General features: G+C 37.4%; 1 protein-coding gene across 30 annotated transcripts in view; it reads right to left on the bottom strand.

The window, feature by feature from the left end:
* MYCBP2 (MYC binding protein 2) overlaps positions 1–13280 on the bottom strand; it is a 303498-nt gene that overhangs the window by 202281 nt on the left and 87937 nt on the right. For all 30 annotated transcript variants that reach the window (XM_051850575.3, XM_051850577.3, XM_051850583.3 and 27 more), the window contains 5 exons: positions 11038–11202; positions 9960–10118; positions 7563–7767; positions 633–778; positions 191–292 (listed from right to left, as the gene is read on the bottom strand). In XM_051850575.3, the coding sequence (XP_051706535.3) occupies positions 191–292; positions 633–778; positions 7563–7767; positions 9960–10118; positions 11038–11202 (777 nt within the window). The remainder of the gene's footprint in view (positions 1–190; positions 293–632; positions 779–7562; positions 7768–9959; positions 10119–11037; positions 11203–13280) is intronic.

The following is a 13280-nucleotide window of genomic DNA, read 5'->3' as shown; positions in this document are numbered from 1 at the left end:
TATCTTATTAGCATAATTTCTAATATCCTGAAGAGTTTCACCCATTATTTACATGATTTGTCAGATGGTTATCAATTTCAAGTGTAATGGTTTCTTAACAAAGCAGCCTAGTCCATGAACTTTTCAGTAGTCTCAGTCTAGGGTAAGAAAATGGGTTTTCATACACTTTTTCTCTGTAGCTACATCTTACCTCTTCCCTCCTCTAGTCTGTGTCTTCTGAGCACACGCTGTCGTTTTTCTTCTTGTCGTAACTGAAGATGTTCTTCAATGTTAACCCCAGGTACTGGAACAGCTAGATGATTAACACAAAACAAAGTCATATAACATATGTTATACAATGTGTTATATAATAGCTATTACAAACCTAAACAAAACTCAAGAAAAACATTGTCCAAAACATCAGATTAGTTTTACTACAAGAATTCTTAGCCAAAAACAAAACAAAACAAAACAAAACAAAACAAAACAAAACAAAACAAATCTTGTTCCTTAATGAACTGCCTGTTTCGTTGGTTACCATAGGGATGATACTGACTACTATTATAATATTTAGCATGTATCCAACAGAATTGTGTACACTCCCAGAGTTACTGAGTTGAGGACAAAATGGTTAGTACACTCAACCAACTTACCTAAAAGAAGATCTAAAGGTATCATTTCTTTCACTGCATCGAGAATTCCTCTTTGTCGTGCTTCTTGACCATCCAACTCCCTTGCACAAGCCTTGCAACATCCACACACAGCACATCCTGATTCTCCAGAACCACAACCACAAATCCTTTTAAAAAGAAGAGGTTAAGTGAAATCCTTCCGGTCTGTACTTAAAACTCTATTCTGTGTACACTTCTTTTCCGTATTTGTTAGATTAAATTAAATGAGTCAGTAATGAAAATACCCCCATCAGATAAGGATTTCAATTTTAAAGAAAAGGTATGTACAGAAAACTAATTAAAAACAAGAGTTCATTAATCTCTAATAGATACAATTGGTTTTTTATTTAATGATTTATTTATTTATTTAAAAGGCAGAGAAAAGGAGAGAGGGAAAGGGGAAGAGATCTTCCATCTGATGGTCAATCTCTAAATGGCTGCAATAGCCAGGTCTGGGACATTTCAAAGCCAGGAGCCAGAGAACTCCATCCCAGACCCCAACATGGTTGGCAGGTACCCAAGTATTTAGGCCACCTTCTGTGCTTTAGTAGGAAGCTAGGTGGAAAGCAGAACAGCCGGAACTTGAACCAGCACTCCAATATAGCATGCCAGCATTGTAAGTATGGCTTAATGTGCTGTGCAACAATGCTAGCATCATAACTGGTATATTTCTATAAAAATTACAAATGGATTCTGAGATTGCCAAGGCCCCTATCAACAGTGAATAAAACTTTTCAACTTTAGTGAAGCACAGTAGTATTAGGTGGCCAAGATGGATTGGTTGGCCAAAGAAGAAGCACACACTGTATGCTACAATGGAGGTGTTGGCCACCTTCAGTGAATGAGCAGAACATGTTAACCTCACAATTTCCTTCCCCTTCTTCCGCTTTATATGCAATCAGTTCCCACTCTGCCTTTCCATTGTGTCCAATTTCCTGTTTTTCCTCTTCTTTTTGTCCTTTTTTGTTTGGCATTTGTTTATAACAAATAGAAAGTACACCCCAAGAAGTTGTGGAGAGGGTCAATGAAGAACTAATATGTTAGTCTTGTATTTTGTAAATGTTTCCAGACATCATAGCTTTCATGCCATTCATTAGATCAATCTTTAAAAACTTTGGACAGGCTGGACAGGCCCTTGATTACACTTATATGTAGAGTACAAGAGGAATGATCTATCTGCAACAGTTTGAAAGATGTAGTTAGGCACCTGTGAACTCCTAGCTGTTAAAAACAGGGATATTTTTGTTAGTTTTTTAATATTTATTTGAAAGACGGACTAAGAGAGAGAGAGAGAGAAATGGACAGAGAGGGAGGGTGGGAGGGAAGGATAGAGAGAGAGACAGAGACAGAGAGAGGTCTTCTATATATTGGATCATTAGTCCAGTGGTTGCAATAGTTGGGGCTAGGCCAGGCCACCAAGAGCCAAGAACTCAATCTGAGTCTCCCACATGGGTTGTAGGGACACAAGCAGTTGGCCAAAAGATTAATAACAATTTGGAGGATCATTTACTAGAGTAAAAACTATGAAACGATAATATGCCCCAATGAACTAATGAATACTATTTTTAAAATAGTGTTTTTATAACACCAGTCTTTCTCAAGCTTTTTCATAACTCATTAAATGAAGCCACTATTATCTGATGCCAAAGCCAAAGATACTACAAGAAAATAAAATCAAAGAAACTTGCAAACCAATATTCTTTATGAATATTAATGAAAAAGTCCTCCGCAAAATACTAACAAATAGAATTCAGCAGAATATTAAAAAAAAATAGACCAAAGTAGAATTTATTCCTGGACTATAACATGTGAAAATTAATATAACATATCAAATTAACAGAATAAAGGGAAAAGATGATATCAATTAATGTAGAAAGCAATCAAACAAAATTCAATACACTTTCATGATTTTAAAAAACTCAACAAACTGAAAATAGAAGGAAACCACCTCAACATAATAAAAGCCATACATGAAAATCAAGTATCATATTTAACAGTGAAAGGCTGAAAACTTTTCCTCTAAGAGCAAAACTAAGACAAGGGTGACCACTTCTGCCACTTCTATTCAATATGTTACAGAAAGTATAACGAGATCAATTAGGCAAGGAAAAGAAATAAAAGGCACATAAATTTGAAAGGATATAGTAAAACTATAGCTGTTCACACATAATATATTCTCATCTGTAGAAAACTCTAAAGAGTCCACATGAAAAAAATGGTAGAATTAATAAATCAATTTAGTAAAGTAGCAGAATACAAAGTCAACGTGCAAAAATCAGTTGCATTTCTAAATATTCACAATCTAATACAGAAATTACAAAATAACTTTAAACCATATAAAAGAACAAAATATTTAGCAGTGTATTTTTATATTATATTAGTATTACTGTATTGTTAGTATTATATTAGTATATTGCTAAAACGTCAATATGATCCAATGTACTCTATAAATTCAAGGGAATAACTAACAAAATCCAAGTGAATTTTTGAAGAGGTAGAAAAACATATCCTAAAATTCCTACTGACTCTAAACAACCAAGGAATTTTGAAAAAGCAGAACAAAATACTCACATTTCTTGATTTCAAAACTTTCCACACTACAGCCATCAAAAATGTGCTACTAGCCTCAAGATAGTCATGTAGGTCAAGGGAATACAACAGGCAGCCTAGAAATAAACCCTCAAATATATGGTCAACAACTTTCTGACATGGGTGCCAACACCATTCAATGGGAAAAAGGTCAGTCTTTTTAACAAATAGTGCTGGGAGAATCAGGTATTTATATGCAAAACAATGAAGTTGAGCCCTTATCAAACACTGTATAAAAAATTGACTCAAAATGGATTAAAGACCTAAATTTAAAACTTAAAACTATTAAAATTTTGGGAGAAAACAGGACAAACATTTTTGCAATATTAAATCTGATAATGATTTCTTAGTTTTGGCACCAAAAATATAATAACAACAAAAGAAAAAACAGAGAAATTGGACTTAATGAAAAATTAAAATTTTTTGTGTATCCAAAGGCAAAACTGGGGCAGGTTAAACTGACATTTGGGATACCTGCATCCCTTATAAGTTCAAGTCCTGGGCTACTCCACTGTTAATGTGCCTGGGAAAGCAGCACACGATGGCTCAAGTACATTAATTCATGCAATCCAATTGGGTGAGTAGAATGGAGAACCTGGCTCCTGGCTTCAGCCTGGCCTGTCCCCAGCTGTTTGAGGCCATTTGGGGAGTGAATCAGTGGATGGAAAATCTCTGTCACTTTGCTTCTCTAATAAATAAATCAGTCTTTTTTTTTTTTTTTAAGATGATATCAACAAACTAAAAGATAACCTACAGATGTAATTTTTCATTTGGTATATATTCTAGAATATATAGAGAACAAAAATTTCAACCAAAAAATCATGATCCAACTAAAAAATGAGCAAAGAACCTAAGTAGATAATTCTCAAAAAGAAGACCTTAATATAGACACTTAAGGACATGAAAAGATTATCAGTATTACTAATCACTACAGAAATTCAACTCCAAGCTATATCATTAGGATGGCTACTACCAAAAAAAAATCAAAAACAGCAAGTGTGGGCAAGGATACAGAGAAATTGGAACACTTGTGTTCCATTGGTAAGAAAGTAAAATGATAGTCACTGTGCAAAAACAGTATGGTGGTGCCTCAAAACATTAAAAACAGAAAAATTATATAGTCTAGGACTCCCACTTTTGGGTACAGGAGGTGTTTTCAAAAACTTCATGGAAAATGTGTATTATGAAAAAACTTCCCAAGGAATTCAAATTGTTTTTACCCTAAAATAAACATATCTTCTCATTCCATTACTCTCCACACTTTTTAAAGTTACCTAATACATCCAAAAGGCAAGCAGGGTATCAAAAAATATTCACAAATCCATGCTCACATCACATTATTCACAAAAGTAAAAATCTGGAAGCAACCTAAGTGTCCATCAATAATCAATGAATGATACAAAATTTGGTGTGTATATGTACAGTGGAATATTATTGGCCATTAAGAAATAAGGAAATCCTGACTTATGCTACACATGATTAAATTAAGGACATTATGCTAAATGAAATAGCTGGTCAGAAAAAGACAAATAATGTAGGATTGCACTTATATAAAGTTCTTGGACAAAGCTATAAAGACAGAAAGTAGAAAGATGGCTGCCAAGGGCTATAGACTGGAAAGAACTGGGAGTTAATTGTTTAATGGGTATAGTCTCAGTTTTGCAAGATGAAAAGAGATAAGAAGCTGGATGGTGATAACAGCTGCAAAACATTATGAAAATATTTAATATCACAGAACTATACTCTTAAAAAGTTAAGATGGCCAATTTTTCATCATGTATATTCTACCACAACAAAAAAATTGGGAAAATGGTTTTTTTTTTTTTGTTTGTTTGTTTTTTTTTGCCAGGCAGAGTTAGACAGTGAAAGAGAGAGACAGAGTTACAGACAGTGAGAGACAGAGAGAAAGGTCTTCCTTCCGTTGGTTCACTCCCCTAATGGCTGCTACGCCGATCAGAAGTCAGGAGCTGGGTACTTCCTCCTGGTCTCCCATGTGGGTTCAGGGACCCAAGCACTTGGGCCATCCTCCACTGCACTCCCAAGCCACAGCAGAGAGCTGGACTGGAAGAGAAGCAACCAGGACTAGTACCCGGCACCCCAACCAGGACTAGAACCCAGGGTGCCGGCACCACAGGTGGAAGATTAGCCAAGTGAGCCATGGCACCGGCCGGGAAAATAGTTTTCAACTTCAAATCTATTCTAAGATATATAGTTACAAATTTCTAACAGTTGAAGTCATCTTAAATAACTTGCAGTGTCTCGTGATATATTCCTATGTTACCTCCATCATATACTCATTTTGCTTCATTAAAAAAGAAATTGCATGGAGCAGGGGCAGGCATTTTGTATAGTGCATGGGATCCTGCATCCCACATTGGAGTGCCTGATTCAAGTCTAGGTTCCTCTGCCTCTAATCTAGCTTCCTTCTAATTGGCACTTTGGGAGGCAGCAGATGATGGATCAAGTATTTGGTTCCCTGACAACCATGTGGAAGACCTAGGCTTCTGCCTCTGGCTTGGCTGCTGGGAATGTTGGGGGCACATGAGAAGTGAACCAGCAGATAGAGGATCTCTGTCTTTCACATAAAATGAAAGTAAATAGGGCCGACACTGTGGTGCAGCAGGTAAAGCCACCTCCTGCAGTGCCAGTATCCCATATGGGCACCGGTTTCAGTCCCAGCTGCTCCGCTTCTGATCCAGCTGTCTGCTTATGGCCTGGGAAATCAGGGGAAGATGGCCCAAGTCCTTGGGCCCCTGCACCAGCGTGGGAGACCTGGAGGAAGCTCCTGGCTGCTGGCTTCAGATCAGCACAGCTCTGGCCGTTGCGGCCAGTTGGGGAGTGAACCAGCGGATGAAAGACCTCTCTCTCTCTGCCTCTCCTCTCTCTGTGTAACTCTGACTTTCAAATAAATAAATGAATAAATCTTAAGAAAAAAAGAAAGTAAATAAATAAATATTCTTTAAAAAAAAATTGTGAGTGGGGCCTTTCCTTAGGATGCCCATGTTACACATCAGAGTAGTTGGGCTGGATTCCCAGTTCTTGCACCTGACTCCAATTTCCTGCTAATGCCCACCCTAGGAAGCAACAGCGATATCTTAAGTGGTTGGGTTCCTGCTACTCATTGTGTTCTCAGTTCTCAACTTTCACCTCAGTTCAGTCCTGGTCATGGCAGGCAATTGAGAAATGAACCAGTAAGCAGTTGGAGGTGCTTGCTCTCTCTCTCAAATTAAAAAAAAAGCTTTGAATTATTGTATTTGGGTATGCAATATACATACAAGCCTATGAATAACTTTTAGAATCTGTCTCTGAAGATAAAAAGCACACAAAGAATAATTTCAGGAGAAAACAAAGAATTCAGGGATTCACTTAATATATTTATCAGCTGCTCAAGCTAAGAAACTAGGGATAGTGTATTTTAATGGAAACAGTTTGAGAAAAGATCAGGAGAATAAACTTTATTCTACCACTGTTTGAAAAAAAATTTCGTAACGTTTTTATTGCATCCAAATTAAATTTTAAAATAAATATTAGGTCCTTAAAACTAAAAAACAGTGCCAAACATAATTCTCCATGGAATAGATATTGTTCTTTGATAAAGAGTAAAATAATTTGCTTATGCTATTAAAGAAAGTACATTTCTAAAATAATAATTATATTTCAATAGCTTTAAAGAAAAGGTCTATTAGATAAGATCTGGTTAAGGCCAAGTATAAACCTAGAAATAAACCCAACAGTAGATTCATGCAGTATTTGGGAAGAAGCACTTGACTACTAAAGAGTAATGGTTAAAGTAAATGAAAGGAAAGAAAATCAACTTTATCGATAACACTAAATCAGAAATTAGTATAATGGTAAATAATTACAAGAATTGTTAAATATTTGGGACCAGCCTGTGCCCCAGCAGACTAAGTCACTGCCTGCAACACCAGCAACCTATATTGGAGTGCAGGTTTGTGTCCTGGCTGCTCAGCTTCCAACACAGCTCCCTGCTACTGTGCCTGAGAAAGCAGAAGATGGTCCCAATACTTGGTCCCCTGCCATCCTTATTGAAGACCAGGATGGAGTTCTGGCTTCAGCCTGGCCCAGCCCTGGCCATTGTGGCCATTTGGGGAGTGAAATCTGTGGATTGCAGATCTCTGTGTCTCTCCTTCCTCTCTCTGTTACTCTGCCTTTCAAATTAATAAATTCTAAAAAAAAAAAAAAAAAAAATTGTAGGTACACAGAAATATGCATTAAAGAAACAATATGGTAGAATTTACTCTGGAAAAATTTAGAAAAACAAAGTAGTCTGCACATTTTCTTCAGCGACAATCCTTGTCTTACCCTCCGGGAACCCTGTCTGGACGCCCACTACTGACGCAGCTGGCTCCGTAACCGGTACAGTCTCCACACACAGTGCACACCATGCACTGCTCCAGCTTCCACTTATGCATGCCTGGAGGGCACATCATGGACTTCTCATCTTTTTCATCTAATTCTTCCTCCAGGTCTTCATCCATTGCTGTTGCCATATTTTCGATTCCAAATCCTATTTGACAGATCAATTTATAATTTTATGTAGATTATTTCCATGCCTTAAAAATGAGTAATTACATTCCCCAATTTTTTTTTTAAAAAAAAAGGACACCATAGTAATCCAAGTGATTTTTACAACATAATAATAAAATGTAAGAGTGACAAAAGTACATTTTAATTTAGAGACCACTAAATGCTATCTTCATTTCCTTGCTACACAGGAAGCAGGGAAGGCTATTGTCAAACAGCTCTTAGCTGTTCCTTTCTGGCAATAATACTTCTAAATTTTTTCTGGTTCTAGTTTCTCTTTTCCACTCTTAGACCAACACTTACGTTCAACAGATCAAAGAAGCCATCCTAACCACACCACTCTAAGCCAAGGGTTTTCCAACTCTAGAAAACTCTCCCACTGCCAGCAATCAGCTTCCTAACACAGATATTTACCTGATAAACTGATTATATTCAAACTTCCAGTATCTTCCAATATCTTTGGAAGAACAAAACCCCCCAGCAAGAGACAGTCACAACATGGCTCCCCATTTCCTTCAACCTCATTTCTTCCAAGGAAACCACAATCCACATGAACCCTAAATTCCTTCTATTCTTCAAATATCCTGTGTCCTCATATGCTCAGGGTTCTTGGGCTCTCTTCCTCATTTATAAGATGCCTCTCAGAGCTGGTATTGTGGCACAATGGGTTAAATTGTCACTTGTAACATTGGCATCAATATCAAAGTGTGGTTTTGTGTCCTGGCTACTCTGATTCAGCTTCCTGCTAATGTGTCTAGGAAGACAGTAGACTTTGGTCCAAGTGCTTGAGCTCCTGCCACTCATGTGGGAGATGTAGATAGAGTTCCTGGCTCATGGTGTCAGCCTGATGTAGACCTGGCTGTTGTGGACATTTGAGGAGTAAATTAACAGATGGAAGATCGCTCTGTTCTTGTCTCTCCTCAACCCCCCATGTGTGTGAGTCTGTCTGCCTGCCTCTCCTCTCCCCACTATTCTATCAAAAAAATAAATCTTTAAAAAAGAAAAAAAAGTCTCTCCTTACCTCATCTACCAGCAAAACTCCTTTATAACTGCTAAAAATTTCCTCAGAAGACTTTCCTATGAAAGAACTTAGCACATTTTCCAGGGAGTAAGTCACTACCTCTTCCAATCCATTTATATCTTAAATACAACTTTTTTTTTTTTTAAGATTTTATTTATTTATTTGACAGGTACAGTTAGACAGTGAGAGAGAGAAAGAGAGAGAGACAGAGGGAAAGGTCTTCCTTCCATTGGTTCACTCCCCAAATGGCTGCAACTGCTGGAGCTGTGCTGATCTGAAGCCAGGAGCCAGGTGCTTCTTTCTGGTCTCCCATGCGGGTGCAGGGGCCCAACCACTTGGCCCATCTCCCACTGTTTTCCCAGGCCATAGTAGAGAGGTGGACTAGAAGAGGAGCAACTGGGACTAGAACCGGCGCCCATATGGGATGCCGGCACAGCAGGCGGAGGATTAACCCAGTGCGCATGGTGCCGGCTCCTCAAATATAACTTTCAAATTGTGGTACAACACATTCAACTATTTTTTTTTTAAATACATAGTACGATCCAGGGATTTCTTCATGGTAAGAATCAGCATCACACTTTTTGTAAAGGGCCAGATTATAAGTAACCTACGATTTGTGGTATACATAAATCTGCCATATTTTTAATAATGCTTTACAAGTGTAAAATTCATTTTTAGCTTACTGAGTTATATATAGAAACAAAGCATCACTTATTTTGAAAGACATAATATTTGGGGCTAGTGCTATGGTGCAGCGGGTTAACACCCTGGTCTGAAGCGCCAGCACCCTATATAGGCGCCGGTTTGAGACTCGGCTGCTCCACTTCCGATCCAACTCTCTGCTATGGCCTGGGAAAGCAGTAGAAGATGGCCCAAGTCCTTGGGCCCCTGCACCCACGTGGGAGACCCTGAGGGAGCTCCAGGCTCCTGGCTTCGGATCGGCGCAGCTCCGGCCACTGCAACCAACTGGGGAGTGAACCATCAGATGGAAGACCCCCCCCCCCCTCTGCAACTCTGTCGAATAAATAAATAAATAAATCTAAAAAAAAAAAGATTGTATTTTTTTTTAAAGAAAGAGGTAATGTTTTGCAATACATTGTTCTCAAAAACTGATGAGAAAACACAAATTTTAACATAAAATGTTAAACACTTACCTTTCCCTCCTTGGTTCATGGCACCTGTGTCTCTTCCACACTGTCCTTTATTATTCACACCAAATGTCCAAACTTCTCCATTCTTCATTAAAACACAAGTGTGAGCCTTACCCATGGCTACCTGAGTTACAAAATGGCCTTTCAAATCAGTTACCAAACCTATAGAAAAGATTAAAACTTGGTAAAAAAACAAAACAAAACAAAACAAAAATCTAAAAAGCCTTTCTAAACCTAGTAAATGAACTATCACAATGTAGAACTTTTTATTTCTGTGGCAAGATAACTCCCCAAAAGTGAAATGAGAAGCCAAAAGACTGGCAGCACATTACTAAATTAATTTTGCTAACTTTGTGAAAAATGTAGCTTTATCTTAAAATGCTATCATCTAGACTTGGGACAAGTCTTTACTATAGCATTAGTTCAAGTTTAGGCTTCCTAACAGCTTGCTCCAAATACCAATACCTCCTAACAACACTCGGGAGGGTCAGTGGTTCTTCAGCTTTTACTGGTCTGGGATAAATGGAGAACATAATATTTTTTAAATTAAAATATTTGTCTTACTAAACTTCAAACAGTATCAATCTCCTATCACACTTTGAGAAAAAGTGTTCTACATTATTAGCTCAGATATCATAAAGATAGTCTTCCCTTTCACCTTATACTACTAACTTAGGTTCACAATTACAAATTTCAGTGATTACACTAGTTTAGTCAACTAGAATAAGTATCAATGACTATAAATCAACTTTGCTAGGAGAATCCTTGTCCCAAGACATACCCTCTAACCCATGGATATGCCACATGAGCACCTGAGTCTAGCAGACTTCCACAGAAATAACAGCTAAGGCTAGACACCCAGGTTCTATGATTAGCTCTGCATGGAACTATGGACAATGCTCCATGATATGAAATTAGATTTCTTTGTAAAATGCTTTACCTTTGGAAGGAAGTGGGAAACATGAATAGACACTATATAACAACTGTTAATTTTCTAGATCTATCTTTGTAACACATAATGACTAGTATTAGACCTTCTTTGCGTGAAAGTAAAATGATGCTTAAGTTTTTTTAAACTTACTTGAACTGTCAGAGTAAATGGCATCTTTTCCAAACATGTATAGCTCTCCATCTTTAGAAATAACAGAACTACTTCCATTATTGCATGCTGTATAGACTACAATCTTTCCTTCCATCTTAATTATCTTTTTAGGTTTATAGGGTTTCGACTGCCGTCTGCTCTTAGCTTAAAAAGAAAAGTAAAATTAATTTAAGGCACCTATGTAAAATTAATAATACTCACTTATATATAAAGCCTAAGGAGAAAAACATTACTTGCACTAATGATGCATTTTGTTTATTTTCACAAAAGCCTCGGCTTCTCAAAACATGAATTATAGTGAGTCAACCTGACAACCTCTTCTGGTCAGTTAATATTTAGGCTATTATTGTCAGAACCTCCTTCTTTGCAGCACACTAAAAATTCCAATGGAAAATATCAGTTTTCTACTAAATTTCTGGGGGGACACAATAGGGTTAGCTTTCATATCATCTAAAGGACTTAATTACCTTATATTATAATATATATAACATATAATATACAAATTATATCTATATGTATACATATACACCCATATCTCCATATTCTTTTCTCTCAAGCTAACTCACAGGTATTCTTATACTACATCCTGGAATATAAAGTAAGTTCCTCATTCACTCAACATGTATTTATCAAGCAGTCACACCATATCAATGAGATGGTAAAAAAGAGATACATGAAGGGACTTCAAAAGTTCATGGAAAATGGAATTAAAACAAATTGGGGGAGAGAGGGTTTTGGCCTGCCAGTTAAGATGATGGCTGGTTCAAGTGTTCAAGTCCCAGCTTCAGCTCCCAATTCTAGCTTCTTGTGATACAGACCTGGGAAACAGCAGTGATGACTTACTTAAGTGGCTGAGTTACTGTCAACCATGAGGGAGCCCTGCATTGAGTTCCTGGCTCCTGGATTTGGCCTGGCCTGCCCCACCCATTGTAGGTCTTTCAGAAAAGAACCAGTGAAAAGAGCGCTCATCTCTCTGTCTCTCCAATAAATTAATAAAAAGATAAAGAGAATAATAAAAGACAAGTTTATTTTGGTGTGAAAAATTCTGAAATCCATGCATAATTTTTTGTAATATGCAGCTCCATGAAGGTTCTTCTTGAAGACGCTTTATATAAATGGAAGGAAAGGCTGGCACTGTGGCTCACTTGGCTAATCCTCCGCCTATGACGCTGGCACCCCGGGTTCTAGTCCTGGTTGGGGCGCCAGATTCTGTCCCGGTTGCTTCTTTTTCAGTCCAGTTCTCTGCTGTGGCCTGGTAAGGCAGTGGAGGATGGCCCAAGTGCCTGGGCCCTGCACCCGCATGGGAGATCAGGAGGAAGCACTTGGCTCCTGGCTTTGGATTGGCACAGCATGCTGGCCGCAACGTGCCAGCCGTAGTGGCCACTTGGGAGGTGAACCAATGGAAAAAGGAAGACCTTTCTTTCTGTCTCTCTCTCTGTCTAACTCTGCCTGTCAAAAACAACAACAACAACAACAAAAAAACAAAAATGGAAGGAAAGCAAATAAATCTACCTGTGGGAGATTCAAGCAACCTCTGTTCTCAAAAACTAAGTCCTTGAAATAAGCAAAAGATGATAAACTTCAATCAGTTGCTCCCTCAATCAACCTTTTTCCTCCATACTTTTCAGAATAAAAATATATTGCTGTGCTACGGCTTAAAACACCATTTTTAAAAATCTAACATAATCTATATATCAAGCAAAGCAAGGACACTGTTCTTACACTGTTAAAAGGAAAAACTGGCTGGGCTAAAGCTTGTGAGTGATGGTAATCTATTTTATGGCTAATTTTAGAGATTTGTTCTAGGATAAATCATTTTATATAACTTTTATTTTATCTACTAACTTCAAAAGCAAATCACTGGAAAAGACTACTCCGATGTGTTACAATGCATAAAATAAGTGAGAAGTTACAGAAAGAAAAAAAAAGCACTTTGTTACAAATATAGCTTTGTAAAACTGTGTTTCATACCTTTGTCAAACCAATGGTACTACTATAGTTTCAATGATGTGTTTACTTTAAAATTTAATGTATATGGGTGAAACGGTCATTTTTCCATTCAATTATTGTTTATAGCCTATTGTCTTATATTCCCACTAAACTAGGTTCTTTTTGCTTTATATTTGTTAAGCTTCTCATTTGGTGAAGCATTAAGCCTTTTTACTGTAATGTAAATTTAAAATGTTATCTCAAAAACTTAAAAAGAAGAGAAAGGGTGGGAA

This window comes from Oryctolagus cuniculus, chromosome 9, assembly GCF_051225735.1.
Source record: "Oryctolagus cuniculus isolate XC-2025 breed Fujian yellow rabbit chromosome 9, ASM5122573v1, whole genome shotgun sequence".
Lineage (NCBI taxonomy): Eukaryota > Metazoa > Chordata > Mammalia > Lagomorpha > Leporidae > Oryctolagus > Oryctolagus cuniculus.
This window is presented reverse-complemented; position numbering and strand designations above follow the sequence as displayed.